The sequence below is a fragment of the Calliphora vicina genome, chromosome 4 (genome assembly GCF_958450345.1).
Source record: "Calliphora vicina chromosome 4, idCalVici1.1, whole genome shotgun sequence".
NCBI lineage: Eukaryota > Metazoa > Arthropoda > Insecta > Diptera > Calliphoridae > Calliphora > Calliphora vicina.
Genome location: NC_088783.1, coordinates 50,612,555 through 50,636,443, shown reverse-complemented (window position 1 = coordinate 50,636,443; position 23,889 = coordinate 50,612,555). Strand labels below are relative to the sequence as shown.

At 31.7% G+C, this 23,889-nt stretch overlaps 1 protein-coding gene across 1 annotated transcript; it reads left to right on the top strand.

Moving 5' to 3' along the window:
* Window positions 1-20,780: 20,780 nt before the first annotated feature.
* Window positions 20,781-22,530, top strand: LOC135958424 (skin secretory protein xP2; the record flags this gene model as incomplete). Its single annotated transcript, XM_065509329.1, has 1 exon — window positions 20,781-22,530. A coding segment is annotated over one exon (1,503 nt), but the record flags the coding sequence as incomplete, so codon positions are not given.
* Between the last annotated feature and the right edge of the window lie 1,359 nt (window positions 22,531-23,889).

The window sequence follows — 23,889 nt, the reverse complement described above, 5'->3', positions numbered from 1 at the left end:
TGTAATTTTTCTTTCGAGCATCTGACGACCTTGTTTGAAGTTCTTTGATCATGAGACAACTGATTTCGATTTACAAATTAGTTAAGTTTTTCAGTCAGTTCAGCTCAATAAGGAGCCTGCACAGATCAGCTTCCTTTTACAATAAAAACTCAAACTATTTTGATTGATTTTAGTAAAATTGTTTTTATGCTAAATTCCCAATTTTTAATTTTATAAATTCACTGAAATTTATTGTTGGGGGATAAGCTAGTTCCTATGCGCATTTCACTGGTTGCTTAGGCCAGATCATCAGGAAACCTTTTCCCAAAAGGCTTTAGAAAAACTAAAGATATTATACAAATAAAACTATAGAGTGTTTGAGAATTACAGACACTCAAGCTTTATTTGTAAAAATATCAAAGCTTAAACAGGTTGTAGGTATTGATATAATAAAACTTGATTGATATTCTGAAGAAATCTTATAAATAAATTTCCCGGGTATTTCTAAATTAATCCATATGTGATTGACTAAACTTGTTCAATATATCCTTCATGTTTTATTTATAATTAATGCTGGTATTTTCGGTTTGAGTTTTCATTCACATACAAAAATATCCATCGATCTTTCAGGAGAAACTAGTTTTTTTTTATTTTTTTTTTGCTTGGACCAGCACTCAGGGGATGACGCCTACTCATGCAATGCATTGTGTTGGAACTAGGAAAATAGGTTATGGGAAGGAGGATAGAGGGAGTAGTGTTTGTGGATATTCGATTTGAATTTTCCTACATTGAAAGGGCCAGGAAATACTTCGACAGGCAGCTTATTCCACATACGGAAGGTACGGCTAAAAAACGAATTTTCTCTGTAGTGTGTTGTGCGATCCACTGACCAATCAACCACGAATGGATGAGCCCCCGCTGATGAACGCGTATTTCGTAAGAAACTACGGGTATCGGGAACAAGTTCCCTAATTTCATCAGAACACATTCCATTGTAGTATCGATAGAACAGTGAAACACAACCCACATTGCGACGATGCTCCAGAGAATCAATAGAGCTGGATATCCTACTGTCGCCGATAAGCACCTTCGCCCTCTCCTGTACGCGGTCGAGTAACTCCCAAATATACTTCGAAGCACCGGCCCATACATGAGATTTGTATCCCATTTTGGTTCAGATATAAGTGGTGTAAATAGTAAGGAGATCAGATGAAGTGAAGTAATTTTACACCGTCTTAGAAAACCGAGACACTTGAATGCTTCGTTCGACACTTGAAAAATATGTTTTGTCCAGCGAACATCACACTGAATTCTCATGCCTAGAACATCGAGAGCTTCTGATTCCTTAATATTTACACCACCCATAGAAACAGATGAAGCAACATGATCTGTCGTGCGTTTGTGTGTTAACATACAACATTGAGTCTTACGTGCATTAAAATCGACTCTGTTCTCATAATCCCATTCGGAGATTGTCACAAGATCTTTTTCATGTATATTATTCATGTTTTGCCTCATTGCCCCAATCTCCAAAAGGCTTGGCCTGTAGTTGAATGAATATGAATTACAAATGTTGCTGTCATCTGCAAAAGAATAGATAGGGTTGGAAGTTTGACTTAGAAGGTCATTTAGAAAAATAAGGAATATAGTAGGAGAAAGAACGGAGCCTTGCAGTACCCCTGAATTAATCTTGAACTCATTTGATGAGATCCCATCTACAACAACTCGTATAGTGCGATCTCTGAGAAAGCTCGATATAAATCGATAGAAGTCGCTACCGACACCAAAAGCAATAAGTTTCGATAAGAGCGCACCATGCCACATCCTATCGAACGCCTTAGAAATATCTAGAGCCACCATTTTAATTTCGCCAAAACGGAGAATGGAACGACACCATTTTTCCGATAGGAAGGCAAGCAAGTTCCCCGTAGAGCGTCCTCTACGAAAGCCGTACTGCCGGTCGCTAAGTAAATTGTTCGACTCTAGATATTTCACAAGATGGTGGTTAACCACACTCTCCATTACTTTGGAAAGCGAAGAGCAAATTGCTATTGGGCGATAATTTTCAGGGTTGTTAGCCTCTCCTTTTTTTGGAATTGGTGTTACATTAGCAACCTTCCAACATATAGGAAATTTTCCGGCACGGTATAATATGCTGAAAAGGTTTGCTAACGGACGGGCTAGCGTCGAAGAACACTGCTTCAAGACCAATGCTGGTATACCGTCCGGTCCAGGAGACTGATTTATATTGAGATCCGCGAGTTCACCATTGGGGAGCAATATATGGGGTCGATCAGGTCAACCTGAGGAGACTTCGGTTAATTTGCATTGTAATTGCCCCTTATTCTTGGTGGGGTCATATTGGCTCCGAGAGATATTATTAACCTCTTGCCATATAAGAATTAGAGTTTTATTTGTGAACTGCAATTTTCCTTCGTACAATAGGTCCTTAGTTGAATGTCTCAATTTCCTATCATCTGTATTGTTGGACTGTCTTCAAAAGATATCAAAATTTTTAGGCAATTTTAAGGAATCTGGTAACAAATCATAACCTAAACTTTGCATACTCCTCTTTATTTATAGAGTAGTATTTAATACACATACATAAATTTATCAAAGATCTTCAATATCTCGTGTCTATTTTGACATGTAGTTATTGAAAAGATAAAAAAACAGATGAGAGTTAAATTGGCTTGATGTTGTAAATAAAAACGTTTCTCATTAGTTTTTTTCTTTAAGCTATCAAACTGGTTCTTAGCGGCACAGTGGTTTATGTAACCAAATGCGAAGTTTAAATTATAATTGATGGCATGATACGAGTACTACCATCACCGTCAACGACGAACTCTACAGTTCAATGTAACCAATTTAGTTTGGCCCGAATTTAATGAAGTGGTCGTGGACGACATGTGGTTTCAGCTGAGCGCCGCTACGTGCTACACAGCGAGAAACATTCTGCATGAACGAGAGTCATCCAATGGTCTCTTGCGATGTTGACGTGAATTGATCATCCAGATCGTGTGATCTTACCTCGCTAGACTTTTACTTGAGGGAATTTTTTAAAGTCGCAGGTCGCGAATAAGCGGCAATCAACCGATGTCTTTAAATCCAATATTAATTCATGTTTTTAGTTTATAAACAAAACTGTTAACCATTTGGCATTACCATTTCACTGTGCCAAAAACTGTAGAGATTATTAATTATTACGACAAGATAATTTACATATGTTTAACCCCACCCACTAAAAAAATCTATATAGCAAACAAAGATAACCAAATATGGAAGGTTTTTCAACTCTTGTTTTGAGTTTTTTTTTAAATAAAATCTTATAAACGAATATGTATGTTTTACAAATAGAAATACAAAACGTGAGAAGATGAAATTTGGTATCAAAATAAAGATATGCAATTAAAAGTTTTTGAATTATTATTTCCCATTAACTAAACATTAAATTAGGTAGTTATGTATATCACAATGAAATTTGATCACCAACTTTGTAATCCTCTTAAACCCAATTTGGTAAACAACTTTCTTCAACTCTTGAATATTCATATTAATAAATTGTGTTATTAATGCCAAATATATATACAATATACATAAATCCTGACCTTAGCTACTGTTGTATTTAGCAAATATCGTTGAAAATTTATGTATGTTAAATACAATTAATGATCTAACCTCTGGTGAAATAAATCATGAGGACAGTTGGTTGCTTGGTTAATTATCATTTCCGTTGAAGCGCTAAATTGTGTCAGATTTTACAAATTTTTATAAATGCAAACTGCTCTATTGCGAATAAAAATAAATATTTAAATGATCAAATGCTAAATTCTCCACACACACGTTCACAAGCATTTGGCTTGGTTAGAAAGTGTTTCTTGAATGAAAAACAAAAAAAACAAGACTAACTAAATGTATATATTACATTTTATCTGTCTAAAAGTCTAAACGCAATATTCACATGATGATCATTTATAAATGACCTGATCCAAAGAAACTAAAATTTATAACTATTAAATATTCATAAGAGATTGTAAAATACATGCTAACAGTAAAATGTTTAACGAATGGACATTGTTGAATAATAAATAATGTTGTTGATTTTTAAACAAATAAAATATACAGTTTATTATAATTTTGTAACAAACCAAAATCAAAATATCTCAAAAATATTCGAAAAATTTCGACTGCAGCGATCAATTCAAAAAGAAGTGATCAAAACAGAGTAATAAAACACAAAACCTGCTTCCAAGTGGGAACTCGCCATACAAAAATAATGTATTTTGTAAAGTGAATGCAACGTTTCCTATTCAACTTCCACAGCGTTGACCTACGAATCGGTCCAGAATAGCACTGTAGTTTTGATATTCAAAATTCGATCTTTATATCGATATTGCCATTATCTATTTCTGATATAAACATTTTACTTCCAATCCGTGTAGTAATATGACAAGTTGTTGGATGAGTTCTGGTCAGAATCTTCATCGAAATCTGTGGATATTCTACTCAATACCAATTTGGTAACGGTGAATTGCTAAACATTGAGTCACTTACCCCCATTTTCTCAATCTCTCTCAATCAATAAACTGACAGTTCTCTTACAAAAAAAAATGTTAATTGAAGGTTTATCGTTACGAAAAACGATATTGAGAAAATGGGGCATAATCTCCCATCATGAACTTGCTCTAAGAGATCTAGATGTTAAAATATACATCAAGTGTTGGTAATGGGCATGCTGAAATCGAGAGTTATTGCTGAATGACTCGGAAATAGTCGGAACTCCTTAAGTTGGGTTGTTCTCACCTCTACTGTGGCTGATTGATTTTAACTAAATTTTTGTAACTCCAGGTATGTTGTATGACCAAAGGCTAAGAGTAAAACCATGATAAACTGAATTGTTTCTTTTTACCATAAAAACTAAGGTACCAAGCTTCAGACTAAAACGACTACATGGATGTGAAATGTCCCTAACAGATAATGCAAAATATCTAGGCATGATTCTGGACATCATGTATCATGGAAACTGTACGTACAATATAGGGTAAAGATGGCTACAATTGCGTACTACACCTGTCGTACGAAATTCTATGCAAAATGGGCTGTAAACCGATCTGACTTGTGAATCTCTAGTTTAATAGAATTTGCTTCCCTTGCTCCTAAGCCAAACATCTATATATATAAAAGAGTTACATTACTGACTGACTGACTGATACATCATCCCACAGCCCTAACGACTGAAGCCAGAATCATGAAATTTTAACTGTGGGTTCCTCCCTCCCCAAAACTATCCACTAAGAAGGGATTTTTGGAAATTCGAACGTTTAGGGGGTAAATCCGGTAATCTTATATCTTCAAAACAAATAAAGATACAAAAAAACTTGAAATTGCATGTTACTCCATTTAAAAAATAAACTGACAGGTGTTTCGCACTTTTTCGAAATTCGAACCTTTTAGGGGAGAAACGGGTAAAAACTGTATTTTGGTACTTTTTTGGCACCCTATGTATCTTTTAAATCAATAAACATAGAAACAAAATTTAAATCGTATTCTTTACTTATCAAAAAATAAAAAATATAAGTTTGGTACTTTTTGGAAATTCGAACTTTTTCATAAAATATGTTTTTCTTAACATTGGTTTATATGGTACTTTTTTTAAAACATATTTATTATTGGGCACATTAACACAGATTTCAATCGATTGAAACATGTCTGTAGCATAAACAACTTTTGCAAAATGGAATATTTTTAAATTTCAAATTTGAGGGGTGTTTAAGGAGGAAAAGGGAAATTGGTACTTTTCTCCTAATGGTACCTTTTTAATATTTTAAATTATTTCACTTATCGACATTAAAGTTAGCTGATATGTATCTGAGTGAAGTTAGTGTTAGAAATAAGGGATTATATTTAGTTACCAAAATGTGAGAACTGAACTATAGGTACTTTTTCATTCTTCTAATGGTACTTTTTGAATTTTCTATTACAATGGACTTAGAAACATGAAATTAAGATATATGGTCCTAAGTGAGTGAGAATTCTAGGGGAGACTTTTTGGTACTTTTTCTTTATTCGAATGGTACTTTTTGTAATTTCTTCCCCAATGAACCTAGAAACATGAAATAAAGCTTACATGGGCCAGAGTGGGTGGGAATTCATAACTGGATACTTTTTGGTACTTTTTCTATATTGTAATGGTACTTTTTGAATTTTCTATAATAATGGATATGAAATTAGTAATGGATATGAAATTAAGCGTATATGGTCCTAAGTGAGTGAAAATTCAAGCGGATACTTCATGGTACTTTTCTTTATTATGACGGTACTTTTTAAATTTTCTATAATAATGGACTTAGAAACATGAAATTAAGCATACATGGTCCTAAGTGAGTGAGAATTCTAGGGGGAGACTATTTGGTACTTTTTATTTATTCTAATGGTACTTTTTCTAATTGGGGTGGCGAATTGGGGTGGCGAAGCGCACCGGGTCAGCTAGTCTTATTACATAATGCATCTCACGGATTTGATAGGATGTTAGAAGTCAAAGAGGGAATGATGGTTCAAAGAATAATTCTGAAACGTTAACGGGCACAGAGCAATGTTAATAAAGAATCCAAGATCTCTTCAACCGATCACTTTAAGATCACGGACAATAAAAAATTATATCTACTACGAATATGGGTAACCAAGACTTTTTGAATTTCCCGGCTGTTAACTGAAAGGGCAACACAGCTCCTGGCAACATTCAGCTGTCAATTGACTCCTGTCATAATTTGAACAAGCTGCGTTATTTAGTGTGTGTTTGACAGCCATTGATCGCAGACTACATTGTGACTTGAGGAGAAATTGGAAAGAAGTGATTTTTGCCTGCTCATTAAGCTTTATTTATATAGGCTAAGCTTTAAAAATACTATGAAAACTCTGCACCATCAATTTCAATGGTAAAAAAGTGTTTCACTGGATTTCGTTGTAGCCGTTGTGAGCAATTGAAAAAATTATCGATATGGCCGATCGGCGATTTGAAAGCGCGAGAGATTGTGGAAGACATATGCATATTACATGACTCAGTGGTTTCAATTTTGAATGATCACTTGGGTATGAAAAAGCTTTCAGCAAAAAGGCTACCGCTTTTGGTCACAATCGGGTGTATAAAAGGGTATACACATGTAAAGATTCCATTACACATGAATATTTTATACCCAAACCTGAAGAAAGAGATTTGACTCCAATGATGAAATCATCTCACAAAAAATAAAAATAATAAAATGAAAAATAATTTTTTTTTTTTTTTTATCTAAAAAAATGTGCTTCATTCAAAAAGGCAAGGAATTATTGAAATATGTAAATAGTTTCCATTGTTAAATTTGGTGAGAAACTTTTCCCGATATAAAATCCCGAATTTATAAAATAAAAAATATGAACTTTGAAAAGTTAATTTTTCAGAATTTCGAAATTTTAATTTTGTAAGGTCTTGGAAAACATGTAATATTATCGATTTCAGAATAGTAAATGTTCAAAAATTATTTTTGTTAATAGAAATTTTTCATTTTGTCCCTTGGTTAAATACATCTGCATCCTTATGAAAAAGATTCTACTGTATTCAACGAAATAAGCTGAAGGGGATTACAAATTAAATAGTTTATTAACAAATCAATACTATAATTATTAACAACAAAATACCAACTAATACCTTTAATTTTTTATAAATATTTATTCATATTAACAATCAGATATACATACATACATATGTACATTATACAGCTGTTTTAATAGCTCTACAGAGGAATTAATTATCAAGAGATTTAATATACCAATAGTATGTATACCTCTACATTTATTTAAATATTTTTAATATATCAAAAAAAATAAAACAGTATTTATAAATTCATATAATTTATGGCGGTAATAAAATCTTATAATATCATCAATATTCAAAAATTGATAAATTTGACATCAAACTCAATACGATTTCCTAAATACAGGGTGTGAAAAGACAAGACATCTCTTGACATTTTTATTAGACTAAAGCAGACTTAGGCCTTTTTTTGAAACTGTTATTTAGGTGTTGTGTGAATATTTAAAATGTTGTGCACCATTTTCATAGAGTTCTGTTTTTGTGTTTTGAACTAAAATCCGATAAAAACAAATCAAATATGTTAATTTATTGATTTTTTCTTTGCTTTATTATAGTTTTGAGATTTCTTGGCTTTGTATTGACAGCATTAATAGTTACAAGGCTACGACAATACCTCAATACGACAAATGTCATTATTATGTCGCATAATAATATTTAAGTTATTGATTAATGTTAATACATACACGCTCTTTTGTTTAATTTGATTTGCCAAAAAAAAATACTAAATTATGGGTTTAGTCGTTTTGTTTGCTTTTCTTAAATAAAATTTAATCGTATTTCAAAAATGTTAAAGCTTTTTGTTTAAACTGCATGTTTTGTTTATATACAATTAAAAATTTTAAGAAACAAATTTGCAATTTAAAAATAAAAAAACGTCACTTGTTAATTAATCGTTAATTAATAGTTGGCAACAGGGACGGCAAATGACATTTTAAAATGGTACCAATCAGTCTTCGCCATAATTACACCAAAACACACTTTTTATTGTGTGATTAAACGTGATAGCAACCGAATTTGTTGACAATCGAATGATTCGGTTGCACACATAGAATTTTTCAGTTCTAACAACAGAAAGTCAGTTGATAAAGAAGAATTTCTGTTGAGGCAACCAAACTTTAGTTACCCCTTCCAAAATATTGTAGCCACAATCGATTGGCAACAAATTCAGTTGCTATCACGAATCTGTTTTCTCTGTGTAGGTATTTTTGATAGGGAAATATTATTTCCTATTATGAATGAGGAAGGAATACATGAAATTCATATTATAATTTTGCAAAATTCTGCAGAAAATTAATTATTCATTTGATTAATTTTTAAAATCTTTTGTTCCAAAAATTTCTTACACTTGTATTTTTATAGGAATTTCCTAATTGAGTTACCATTAAAATCAATTATATATCTATTGTTGGTGTAAAATTCTACTTTTCAGGTTCGAATTGTACCAAAAAAAGAACAAGTCTACCAAATTTATTCAATTTCAGGCTCGACCAGTTTAAATGTTCTTTGACAAAGAACTTAAACGGGCATAGTCCCCCAGAACTATTCAATCTTAGCCAATTCTAAAAAAAAAATAAGTTTTGCAATTTTTGTATTTGAAAATAAAAAAATGGCATCAATTATAACACCATCGAGTTAAGGACATTTGGGTCTATATTAGTTCCAAATTTTGTTATGATATATTTAACCGTTAAAATTTTACATTAATTCAAATTTTATAATTTCCTCATGGAAAATCACCATATTATAATTTTTTTAGTTTTTAAAGTCCTAAGGTGTTCACCGGTATCAAATATTTATATAAAAAGCCATTATTTACTCCTCAGAAGCTCCTCAAAATTTGGAATAAAAACTTCGTCATCAAAATCGATTTTTTAAAGTCATAATTTTCTTGAATTTTTATTTACTTTTTTTTATACCGCAAATTTTATATATAGATTCGAGCCAGGTTGATATATTCATAAAAAAATAAGCTATTTTCGTTTTTTGGATAAAAAAAAATAAAAAAATTATCTCCAATTTCATCGCGTTTTGTGGAAAAAGTACTTAAATTTTTTGAAATAACTTTCAATGGTCTATTCAACTACTATGGCCATTTTGATATATGCAAACATGTAAAAAGTTATAGCCCTAAAAAAGAAATATAATTTTATGGGGAAAAAAAACCTCTATTCTCTAAACCTCTAAACCATATTCCAACTTTGAACGACATGTTGTTTGTTTTTATTTTATTCAGAATTTTATTTCAAATATAGCTGATTAAACATTTTCGCCATATCTAAAAAACCAAAAATAGAGCAAAATTAGAAAAAATATTTTAATTTAATTTTTAATTAAAGCATATTTTCGTAGATCTTCTCATGGACTATTTATATTTTAAATTTTCGATTATTCGGATCATAAATGAATTTTTGTCGATTTGTTTTCCACCCACTTTTCCCCATTCCGCCTACGAAGCTAAACAACTATAAATCAACTCGAAAACACCTCAGTTCCAATGTTTCTAATCAACTAGGCTTTGTCAGCCAAATAATAATCTTTTTATAAAAAGTTGATCACAAATATTTATTTAAATTAGATACAACGAAAATCATTTTCAGCTAAAAATTTAATATAGGTACATTTTTTTTTGAATATGTATATAAAAAACTTTAAAAATCAATTCAGTAAACAACAAATGCATACAAATTATTATTTCTAAATAAAAAACTCACCTACAAAACAATTTATGTACATTTCTTTGCATATTATTTATTAGATTATATTAAAATTAAATACCCGAACCGATTTCCGTTTTATTTACACTAGCTAGAGTCTTGGCAACTCTAGTATGCATGCTTTCTTATTCATTTCAAAACAATGATTTTGTTGGTGTAAAAAAAACATAAAAACTTTGTTTACTAAATGCACTTCACTTTTTTCTAGCTCTCTTTTACTATATAAGTAAATGTTGCTCTTATTTTTTCATTCATGCTCTTTTTTCTGCAAAAACAATAACAAACAACAACAACACATATGAATGCACAAAATCACGCGACATACATGAAAAGTCATGCTTAAAGGGCTTTACTTTAAAACAACAACAAATAAACACTACTACACAACAACAAAGAAATTATTGCATGCACAATCTCATTGATGATTTCGCTTTTTTTCACTGATTTATTTTATTAAAAAATGTACTTTAACAATGATTATTGTAGATTTCAATAGTTATTTTATTAAATTATATTATGACGGTTAATATTTTAAGAATTTTGTAAAATTTATTGCACTTGCACTATATTTAATGTTTTATTAAAGACGGACAACAAGACGACGAATTTAAAGCGAACGATTTTAGAGGAGACCGTGTAAGAACTAAAATGTGTGGCAAAACAGCAGAGTTGCCAGTTAAAATGGAATTCATTTTGATAGGTGGATTTTATAAACAGGATTTTAATTTAATGTTAGAAATGTATAGAAAGAGGGGAACTGTTGTAGAATTAGTCCGGTAAGTTTTCAATTACAATTTTTAACATGAGGTAATTGTAAGAGGATAAAGTTAATAATCTTCATATTCCTATTTAAATTGTTAATAGATAAAAAAATTATAAAATGTCATGCATATCTCAAATTCCAATTTTTACATTCCTTGTGAATTTTTTTTGGCTAAACTCTAGTTTATAGACGCCACTCCGGATTGATACCAAATTTTTACCAGAGGTTGATCTTTTTGTGGTGAATATGATTGTATAGTTTTCTATCTTGTCGGCGGTCCATAGTTTCCGAGATATGGGACTCCAAAGTTCAAATATTTGATACTTTGTATTTTTGTTGTTTTTTATTCGATTTGGATAGATTTTTTTTTTTAGATTTTTACAATACCTTTTATATGAGATATAAATCTTAAAATAAATGGATATTTCATGGGAACAAAATTTCACATGTTATTGGTGAATATTTTAAATTAGAGCCATGAATCTTGGCTACAATTCAGTGTATAATAATACTTACCTTTATTACGGCATTTTTTTAAAATAAAATTCAATTAAAAATAAAAATTCGTAAATACGGAATTGGGTTCAAATGTGTAAATTGGAATGCTTAATATCTGATTTAAAAGGTACTTCAAAAAGCTATCAAATGATATAAAAATTTTCCAATCTGATAACAAATATCAAAGGCCATAACTCGGAAACTATGGATCGGAAAAAATTATTTTTTTCAAAATCACTTTCTTACCCCCTTTTCAAGGTTTCTTTGTCTTCTTTGGAACCCATAAACTCGATTTATTCCGCAAAATTTTAACAGCTGTATTTATAATGGTTTAGTGTGGTGTCCGATTTGAAAATATTGGATTTGTAGGAAATTTTGTTAGAATTATTTCAAGGCGAATTTATAGAAGGTGTCTACCAGTGTTTAAAAAACTAGACTACAAGTAGCAGTAGCAACAGTAGCAAAAACACAAGTAGTCTAGTTAAAAAATTAATAAAAACTCGGAGTCAATAATTACTACTGCTACCTTCACATTTTGGTAGCAGTAGTTGTAGTAGTACTATTAAAAGAAAAATTTAAAAGTAGCAGAGTAATTTATTTTCTATTGCTACCTTAAAAAAGAAAAAGTTTTGATGTAGCAGTCATTAGTTTTTTATTAATTCTGCTACTTTTAAAATTTAGTAGTAATAGAAGTAGCAGTTGAGGTAGTAAAAGAAGTAGCAATTAAGTAGCAGTTGAGGTAAAATAAAATAAGTCAAAAATAAAAATTTTCAGCCCAAAAAGTATATTATGTGTTGTTGTTGTGAATGTATATTTGTGTAAGTTGGTCGTGTTGTAAACAAAAGTTCGGCTTTTTTGTTATAGACACAGAAAACACGATCTTTCTGTTAGCAACACGAACATCTGAGACGAATAAAAACGAATAATTCTTTCAAACTCTCTCAAAACAAATCAACACATAGTGTTTAATTCTGTCAATTTTGGTGTTATGACTGAAGATTTTCTTTTTTGACTACTTTTATTGCTACCTTAACTGCTGCATCAACTGCTACTTTACTGCTACCTTAAAAATTAAAACTCGATATAGAGCAGTAGCAATGATTTGTATTTTTATGCTACTACTCCATTTACAATTCATGTTTTATTACTACTGCTCTGTTAAGAGTTTTATATTTTGAAGGTAGCTGTAGTTTTAAAAAAACTTTTTTGAAGCAGTAGTTGTAGCAACAGTTATAAATTTGTTAGTTATCGTAGCTTTTTAAACACTGGTGTCAACAGGTATTTTATTTTTGTTAAAAGATAATTGAACAGTCAAAGTTGTCTGTTGTTGTTATAGCAGCTGTGATTGCTGAGTTGACAGTCCTTGGCCGAGTGAAATCGGGTCATTCCGGTGCGTAGAACCGGCTGTCGTGGGACTGTTGTCTTTTGTTGGCGTTGCTTTTGGATTTGTTGTGAAGAAAAATATAATCAGTTGTTCTTCTGAATTATTTCTTAGAAATACATTAAGGGTACTCATTTAAACGGTTAAGTTTCCCATTTGTGCAAATATGTAAATTTGCGCGACATGTTTCATGAGCCCACCTTTTCAATTTTGTGCAAAATGTCATAATTGGTTATGATCAATAAGAATATAAAAACAGCAGATGTGGACAATTGGATACCTTTTTGAGCAAAATCAGTGCTGTTGATAATCACATTGCATAGTATTGCATTTTTTATGCTCGCTACTGTATGTGTCTACCTGTGTTTCTATTGTTAAGTAACACAGTACTCTGAGATCATGTTTTTGACACAATTTAGGTTGAAATACTGAATAGCTGATCCAATGATCCCCAAATCTAAATCACAAGCATTTTGGCCAATCTGAATAACGAAATCAGTTTAAAAATGCTTAAGTTACACTTTATATAGAACTTTGTCCCTAGTGCCTCTCAAATTTATTTAACATCATTTAAATAAATTCAATATTTTTATTTATGGCTCAATTGTTAAAATAACATCGATTATAAGATTAGAGGTTATTTATAACATTGATATTTTATTGACGAAGCCGTCAAACTAAACACACGTTAGGTTTGATTGATTTAAAAAATTCCCATTTGCATAAATACAATGTGCTATACAAGAGCTTGGCTTGTCACTTAACCACTTTGCAAATAAATGAATTCCATATGAATTCATATGTAAATGCATTAAATACCATTATTAGCATTAAAAATAAATATCTATTTATGCAGTTTTTTGTTTGTTAGTTTCTCAAATAAAAATATTTTATGATTTTTTGGAATCCCTGAGGAAATTTATATGTATATGGGTCATTAGAGCATAAAACTGAATTGAAAACGTTAACATATTTGGTGTTATGGTCATAAAATGCGGAATTATATTTTACCAGCCTAAATATTTTGTTAAATTTAAATAGATTAACAACTTAAGAGAGTTTTGCGAAGGTGTTGTTGTCTAAAGTTTTTGATTTTAATCTGATTTTTATTTTTTTTATTTTGGCATTAATTTGATTTAATATTTGGGATGTTTCTGAAGATATTCAAATTAATTACACGGTGCTACCATGGACAAAAACTAGGAAAACGACCTAGCGTAGGTTATAGGGCTTGTTGAGTACATTACAAATTGTGTCAAAAAATTTCAAAAAACACCCTCAAATTCAGAAGTTATTCTGAAAAAAACGTTTTCAGTGATGTTCGTCAACTTATCGATCTGTAACTCAGTCAGTTTTTGTTCGACTTTAAATTAGTTAACGGGGTTGGAAAGAAAACTGATGACGCTTTAAAATTACGTGCAGTTTTTTATACATTTGTAAGTTATAAGTATTGTTTTTCTTAAGAATATCTAAAAGAAAAACAAAATTTATCAACTTTTTTGATTTTAGTCGCTTTCATTGCTTATTTTGATATGAAAGTTTATAAAACTTTATACCAAAATATATAGGAAATTTAGTTCTTAATAAAACATGGTTTTAATTATTCAAATCGGATCAAAATTGTAAAAGTTAGTCTACTTTTAATTAACACCATTTTTAGTATTTTCTCCCCCAGCGCATAGAAATAAAAAAAAAAACAAAAAACTGTAGAAAAAATAATTTGTAAAATTTTGAATTTACAAGGTAAATTTTTTCGAACTTTTTTCAAAAAAGTTTACTAACTTTTGCAAATATAAACCGATTTTAACAAGTAATATCTCATTTTTTTCCATATAAAGTTGTCTTTAAAACATTGTGCAAAAAAGAAAATTGTTGAATTTGAAAAATTATTAAAAAAATAAAAAATAAAGCGAAAATTTTTATAAAAACTTACGCAATTTTTTCGATATACATTTTATGCATACATTTTATGAAAGCTTAATTCTTGTCTATCCACAATTGTTTGATTTTTGAAATCGGTCTAAAAATGTGTGAGTTAGAGGTACTAAAGTACTACGACCTACCCTAAAACTGTTTTTTCAAAATATCTCAAAATTTTGAGGGTGTTTCAAAATCTTTGAAAACGGTATGTCCTCACCTAGGCCTACAACCCCCATTAGGTCGCTTTTCAAGTTCTGACAAAAAGTGTCATTTTGTAGCAGAGTGTTATATTTGGTGCCGTGAAATAAGGCCATAGGTAATAAGGCCATATGGCCTTATTGCACATTGCGTTGAGAAATAAGACCATATGGCTTTATTACCACCGAGGTAGTGAAATAAAGCCATTATGGCATTATTGCATCTTAGAAAATTTTTTGTTTGCTTAAATGATTTATTTAATTTGACAAAAAAAGAAAGTTCAATCAAAAATTAAGGAACATCCACTCCAAAAAAAAAAGTATTTTTTAATAATTTATTTACAAGAAAGGCTTTATTTAGCGAAGCCGCCTGCCGCGTTCCATGGAGGAGAAAGTCCCTAAGAGCGGCCGCAGGCCGCCATGCAGAAGAACTTTATTTGCGAAGACAAGTGTTTTTGCACTCAGTAGTATGGCTTGCAACTATTCGGTTTCGCAGGAAAAGGTTTTTTTTATTGGCGGCCTGTGGCCGCTCTTAGGGGCTTTTTCCTACATGGAACGCGGCAGGCGGCTTCGCTAAATGAAGCCTTTCCTGCAAATGATTATAAAATATTTTTTTTGTCGCCTGTCACGAGAAAATAACTATACATATGTTTGTAATTATAACAAACTATTTTACACTGATATGGCTTTATTTCCACTTTGACCATTAATTCAATATGACTTTATTTCACTCCCTCGGTGGTAATAAAGCCATATGGTCTTATTTCTCAACGCAATGTGCAATAAGGCCATATGGCCTTATTACCTATGGCCTTATTTCACTGCACCGTTATATTTTATATTTAATTTACACTTAACTTAAGAATATTTGTGTTTCAGTAAATAAAAACCTATATACAAAAACGAAGACTGAAATATATAATTCAGATATATTGTGAGGAAAGATAAGAACGTGTCTAAGTCATAATAAATTTAGTTCTAACAAGTAAGATAACTATATATATAGAATCTTATATATCCTTCACCAAATTATACTTCAAAATACAAATTTTAAATATTTTTAGGTAAACAAAATTTATTTTTATTTTACTGTTTTTTTTAATTTTTTGGAAATGTTTTTTTATATATTTTAAACTTAAATTTTTTTTTAAAAATTTTAAAAAATATTGGATATAAATATAAAAAGTTGGACCTACAATGCATTGTAGGTCCAACTTACTATGGTCTTATGTACGTCGTTGCAAATGTCTTTGAAATATCTATCATTAGATATCCATATTATCTATATTAATGACTTAGTAATCCAGATATAGGTCAAAAATCGAGGTTGAATTGGTTTTTTCCTCATATCTCAGCCATTTGTGGACCGATTTTGCTGATTTTAAATAGGAAACTTCTCAAAATTATGTTTGACAGAATTATTGAAGATTTGGATTACGAAGATATCTGGGGTCTTCAGAAAATTGATATCAACAGACGGTCAGACAGACACGAAGGTGAAGGGTGTAAAAAATTGAATTTTTGCAAAAAAGTTATAATTGTCTTAGGCTCATACCTTGCAAACAGTTCGGAATTTTGACTTACTCTCTGAGGCAAAGTTATAGCCCTTGCCATAAAGAACAAAAATTGTAAATACATAAAATCAAAAATCCACATCTTCAATATCAAAACCGCAAAAAAAAAAATGAAAAAATCGATTTTTTCACCTATTCAGGTCCATAGATAGCAAATCGTTTAAAATTCAAGGAAACAACCAACTACAAAAATGTATCTAAGATCTCAATAAACAACTCAGTGGAACATATTAACTTCCTAGGAATGATTCTTAACACGGTTTAGGTAGGTCAATATAAGTTAGTAAGAAAAAACTAAAGAAATTAAGTATTAATAAACTATATTCTACGATTACACTGCGGAACAGAGATTTTGGTGCCCGAGATTTGAAATACGTTTTTTACCCTCATTACTATGTTATACTTGTTTTTTTCTAGTCAGCTCGCGTTTTCGAAATATCGCTGTTTTTATATTTTCATTTTTTTGTGTTTTTCTTCAAAATTTTGGGTAATGCAGCTAAGAATGTGAAATTTTTTTTAGCATGAGACTGGTCCAATTAAACATATGCTTCTTTTGAGTATAATAATTTTAATGGGCGTTTTGGCATATTTGTCTGATCTTTCAGGAAAGTTGAAATTTGACTCTTTTAGCATTATCCTTAATAAAATTGTGCATTATTAAAATTTTAAATACAAATTTAGCATTGTACATTCAAGGCATTATAGCGAACATAGTTTTTAATTAAAATGAAAAATTAGTTAAAAATTTAATGAAATATTTAGATAATATCCCGAAATTTTACATCCTAAAAAAAAATGTTTTTTATAAATAAATTTTTAGGTAGTCATTAGTGTTATTTCTTAATACACATTTAAATCTAACTACAGCAATATAAATACTTCATTTGACGTTTTTAAAATATAGCGAATTTTGTATTTACGTGACTTACAGCGTTTTTGGTGAAAATATCTTAACATTTTTATTAAAAACTCTAGTATTTTATAGAAAAAAATTAATTTTTACAAACATATAGATTTATTCCTACATTATATATCCAGGAATTGTGTAAATTGCGAATTTGAATACCAAAGTAAGCAAAATACAATTGGAGAACAGTGTATGTAATTGATTTCGCTGATCTTTTAACATATATTCGCCACAAATGTAACAAAACATATTAGGATCTTTAACACAGCATCTCATCTTACTAGCCATAATGAAATAATATAACAAGAGAAATTATATTTATCAAAAAAAACAGGTGTAAAACATTCAAGTTACGAACATTTGTATAATTTTTTTAATACGAAGTACATATGAAAAATATTGTAAAACTTTGAGTTATTCGCCAAATAGTTTAGTATATTTTTTAATATTTTTATTATTTTTATATAAATTAGTTTAATGATATGTTTTTATTGTATATAGTGAAAATATGTTGAACCCTTTTACCTAGGTCAAACTTATAAGGATGAAACTGAAAACAGTTAATTTTCAACATCCTTGCGATATCTCCAATATATCCTGAAACTTAGATAAACAAAATTGATGTCAAAGAAAAGATAATTTTGTGTAGAATACCAGTATGTGTTAATGCGTTTTTTTATTTTAGTCTCCATTTGTGAAATAACCAAACAAAAAGAGAAACAAATACAGAATAACCAAAAAAATTAAAACCGCGATATCTTAAAAACAAGAGCTCCTCAAAAAAAACTAAAAATAGTTTTGACTATGAAATGTCTCATACATGTTTTATCAAAAAGATTTTCCGCGGCACCAAACTAAAATGTCAATTTTGTTCCTCTGTGTTAAATGATTTATGTTACTTTTTTCATATCGCAATTAACAAACAAAAAACTTCAAAACAATTCGCTCTTCAACTTAATTACAGGCCTACTACTGAAACACAAGATAATCTTACATTTATGTTTCACATATTAGGTATCTGGATACCAGTATCCTACATGTTAAGATTTTAAATAGATACATACCCAGCAGTTAATGTATCCCAATTGGCCCACTTGGCTGACCCCAATTTATATATTTTCGATAATGTGTAGTGCAGAGAGAGAAGTCAATTGGTTACTTAATTCACCCCACGTAATCTAGCGTGAAGACAATTGCAACTTAAGTGTCTCTAAGTAATCTAGAGTGTAGTCACTCTAGACGTTTATTTGGCATTGCATTTTTTTTGTGTGAGTAATTTGTACAAACTGGTTTCGTACAAATTCAGTTGATATAATTCCCATAAAGTGTATTATCGTTTTGCTCTTTGAAGTCAATTTTCACTTTATCTATGTAATCTAGAGTGTAGACACTTTTAACGTTTATTTAACCTACCAGAAGTAATATATTGGAGAATTGTCGGAGGAAGGTTTGTTAACAAGCAATCGTTTATATATCTTTTTAACAGAATATTTGAGGACAATTTGCAATTAGTACATGTTGAAATAACTAATTGTGTAGCTGATCAAGTGACCAGTTAGGAAGCTAGTAATATAACTGACTCTATGTACCCAGTATGTGAATCAAATTCGATGACTACTTTGGGCCAGCTATCAGACAGTCTCATTGCAATTAAAAAGAGTCACATGATCCCCTGCTTAGGATATGCACATGTTAAAATAACTACTTACGTAGCTAGTTACTAGTGGTCACACTAAATGATAGGTAAAATCACCAGTTCGGAACAGTCTCCCACATCTGCTGGGTATATACAAACAAACATTTTTACATCAATATGGATTTGCATAAGATAAAAATTATTTACCAAATTTCAATAATTAATCTTCAAATACAAAAGTGGAGACGAAAGCAACTCATTAATTTTGTACAAACAATGAGCAATATAATATGTTGGCCAAATTGTAACCCCATAATAGTTGCTGCAACATAAAACAGATAGATACGTTATCAGCATTTTATTTGTATAATAATTTTACACGATTTATTGGATTTTACGTTGTCTTTGTTTTATAGTTTAAATATATTTTTGGAATATATGAATATTTGTGGCTTTGATTTAAAGGGTTTACAAAGAGGTGTTAATGTGATTTGGAGGTGAACTATAACAGCTGATCGATATCTTTGAATGAAAGTAAAATGCTGATTGAGATGAATTATATGTTGGTATGTTGAATTTGAAACAATAGACAAATTATTAAAAACAAAGGCTTGTGGAGAGCTCTAAGAGGCGCCTGAGAGTGCAACGCCTGCGCGTGTAACCCAACTAGGCCCTGATCTTATTATGCTATGTGGCTGAGATAAAACTTCATAATTGTTAAAGTGTGTGTTTAATAATTCATTTTAGTTTTGAGTTTTATCAGTTGTAAGAGTATTTGTGCTGTCTTTATCATTTGCACCAATTTAGGTCTTGTTGCCGGCAGAGCTGCTAGCGTCTTTAATCAACATGATCATAATGATGTTGAGACCCTCACGTTTTCTTGATCAGCAGACTGTCAGAGCAATAATATTATTGTATTCATTCATTTAACTAACCATTCAAGAAATTCAATGGAAAAACATCACACACACTTATTCACACGCACAAAATGACCAGAAGACAGTGGTATTAGACCTTTTTGGAAAGACCAACAAAATGATGAAGATCGCTTATAAATTGTCATGTACAGCACAGAGGGATCATCAGTTTAAACTCAACGTTTGTAAGCTGTACAACCGAAAAAGCAACCGTGGTTAAGCAAATTTAAAACAAAATGGTCAGTTCATAAAAAATTTTACAAAAAAAATAAAGAAACAAAAAATACATAATAAAATAAATCAAATACAAAACAAGAAATAATTAAAAAACAATACATTTATAAATGATATTTAAAAAACAATTAAAAAGTGCTTGTAAATATGTCTAAATAGTTTGTGAAGGTGTTTAACAAATGGATTACAAATAAAACACCTTGAAATTTAAATTCAGTGTCATACATATTTCTTATAGAGTTTTTTTCTTTTTATTTCTTAGAAATCTTTCTTTGTGATTACGATGGCTGCTTTGGCCACATTAGCCTGTGCTGATGTCAGCCATTTAGGCAATTATAATTATCCTGCTCCTGCTTCCAATGATGTGGCCGCCTATACCTCTAACCAACAACAGTCTTCGGTGGCTCAGAGCTATAGCCAGCAGCAGAGTTTTGGTCAATCACAATCTCATGCTCAGATTGAATCGATCAAAGCTTCTGTACCTGTAGCCAGTTTCTCTATTCAGCAAAGTATTGGTCAACAGCAAAGCTATTCAAATGCTCAAGCTGCTGGAGCTTATAACTACAATGCTCCTCAGCAACAACAACAGCAGCAACAGTATTCTGCACCAGCTCCTGCACCAGTTCAGCAATCATACTCCGCTCCTGCATCAGTGCAACAACAATCCTACTCAGCCCCAGCTCCAGTACAACAACAGTCGTACTCTGCCCCAGCTGAACGTTCTTATTTGCCACCTGCACCACAACAACAGTATTCTGCTCCCGCTCCTGTACAGCAGCAATCATACTCTGCTCCTGCCCCAGCACCAGTACAATCTTACGCTTCTCCTGCACCAGTACAACAAAGCTACTCAGCCCCTGCACCAGTACAACAGAATTATCTTCCTCCCGTACAACAACAACAACAATCGTACTCAGCTCCAGCCCCAGTAGCACAGCAATCATACTCAGCTCCTGCTCCAGTTGCACAACAAACATACTCTGCTCCCGCCCCAGTACAACAAAGCTACTCTTCTGGAGCTCAAGTTCAAGAACAATCATATGAAATGAATGAGCAGCAACAACAATCATTCGGTGGTGTTGAATCGACTGGCGCTGTAGACAATGATGCTTACAACTATCCAGCTCCTGCTCAACAACAAAGCTACTCTGCTCCAGCTCCTGTTCAACAAAGCTACTCTGCTCCTGCCCTAGCACCTGTACAACAGTCTTACTCCGGCCCCGCTCCTGTTCAACAAAGTTATTCATCTTCTGCTGCAGTAGAAAGTGGATCTTATAACTATCAACCTTCAGCACCAGTACAACAATCTTACACTGCTCCAGCCCCAGTACAACAGTCATACTCTGCTCCAGCACCAGTGCAACAATCTTACTCTGCTCCTGCCCCAGTACAACAAACTGTCTCCACTTCAGTTGGTGTAGAAAGTGGTTCATACAACTATCAACCTGCTGCTCCAGTACAACAACAATACTCTGCCCCAGCTCCAGTGCAACAACAATACTCTGCTCCCGCTCCAGTACAACAATCGTACTCCGCTCCAGCTGCCGTGCAACAAACTGTCTCCACTTCCGCTGCTGTCGAAACTGGCTCTTACAACTATCAAGCTGCTGCCCCAGTGCAACAACAACAATCATACACTGCTCCTGCCCCCGCTCCAGTTCAACAATCGTACTCTGCTCCCGCTCCTGTACAACAAACCGTTTCTACCTCCTCAGCTGTGGAAACCGGTTCATACAACTATCAAGCTCCAGCTGCAGTACAACAATCATACACTGCTCCCGCACCAGCCCCACAAAACGTACAATACTCTGTACCAGCACCACAAAAGATCAGCTTCCCCTCAAACGGTCCAGCACCAGCTGCTCCTGCACCAACCCCTGAAATTGGTACAGTTTATGGCAAAAATGGTGGCTATGTCTATCGTAAATTCTAATTGAGGAATTTCCATGAAATTCTATTTCAATTTGAAAAAGAAAGTTGTGATTTCTATTAGAATTGTTGCACCATCATGGCACAATTCTTATCCATTATTTTGTTTTATACGAGCATTTTTCGTGTTGTTATTACCTGTTTATTATTTTTTATTTCTTCTCATTTAGTATAATTTGTTATAACGAACGCATATAATTAATTAAGTAGTTCCATTAATAAAAGAATTATTAATAATTTTTTGTTTTAAAGTCGGCATTGTTTTAATTGGAGATTAAAGGCAAACATTTTAAATTAGAAGAGATCTTAATTGAAGGCGCTAAATGTTAAGTAGATTGCATCATCGGACTTCATTCCATATGGTATTATTAAGTAAATTTGAAATGTTTAATTTGAGTTATTTATTCTTCATACGCTTGGCTGAATTTGCATAGTTTTTTTATGATGACGGGAAGTTTTTTAAGCCTTAAGTTATGCTTTATAGATTGAGCTTTACTTAAATGATCGCTTATAGTTGTAGTAATGGTGAAGCATAATTTTATTGCACGATATTTTAATAATAGGTTTTGGTCTGAGATAATGAACTAAAAATATTGCTCATTATTGAGCTGTGGAAATTGTAGCAAGTGAAGAATATTTCCTGACAATTTCCTTTTGTTAATTAAGGATGGAATATATACATTCAACTATCTACTGTATTTCAGCTGGAAAAATATTAAACCACTTGATCATTGCCATCGATAAAATTCCTAATAAATATTAAAAACAAGTAAGAAAGTATGGTCGGTCATGCCCGACCATATAATACCCTACACTAAGTAAAAGGGCAAAACAAATTTTTCTTTTAAAATTTCAATAATTTATATTTTTGAGTGATTTTCGGAAGTGGGGTTATATGGGGGCTATGACCAATTATGGACCGATCACCATGAAATTAGGTCGTGTGATTTATGTCTATATTAAAGTTAACTATGTTGAATTTTGTGTGTTTACCAACATTTTTAAGCGATTTATGCACGTTAAAGTGATTTTCGGAAGCGGGTCTATATGGGAGCTATGACTAATTATGGACCGATCGTAACAAAATTTGGTGACATGAATTTTGTGTATATAAAACTTATTTGGAGCGGAATTTGTGGAGATACAAATATAAATTAAACATTTATGACCGATAAAGTCCAATTTCGGGAGGACATTTGTATGGGGGCTAGGTGAAATAGTGGACCGATTTCAGCCAGTTTCAATAGGCTTGGTCCTTGAGCCGAAAAAATAATATGTACCAAATTTGATCGAAATATGTTCAAAATTGCGACCTGTACTCTGCGCACAAGGTTTACATGGACAGCCAGCCAGCCAGCCAGCCAACCAGACGGACGGACGGACGGACATCGCTTAATCGACTCAGAAAGTGATTCTAAGTCGATCGGTATAATTTAAGGTGGGTGTTAGACTAATATTTTTGGGCGTTACAAACATCTGCACAAACGCATAATACCCTCCCCACTATGGTGGTGTAGGGTATAATTAAATTCCTCTTGTGACTTTATTGTTACTATTTTCATCCCTCATTACCGGATTATATCATTAATAGCTCTTGATATTTTTGGATT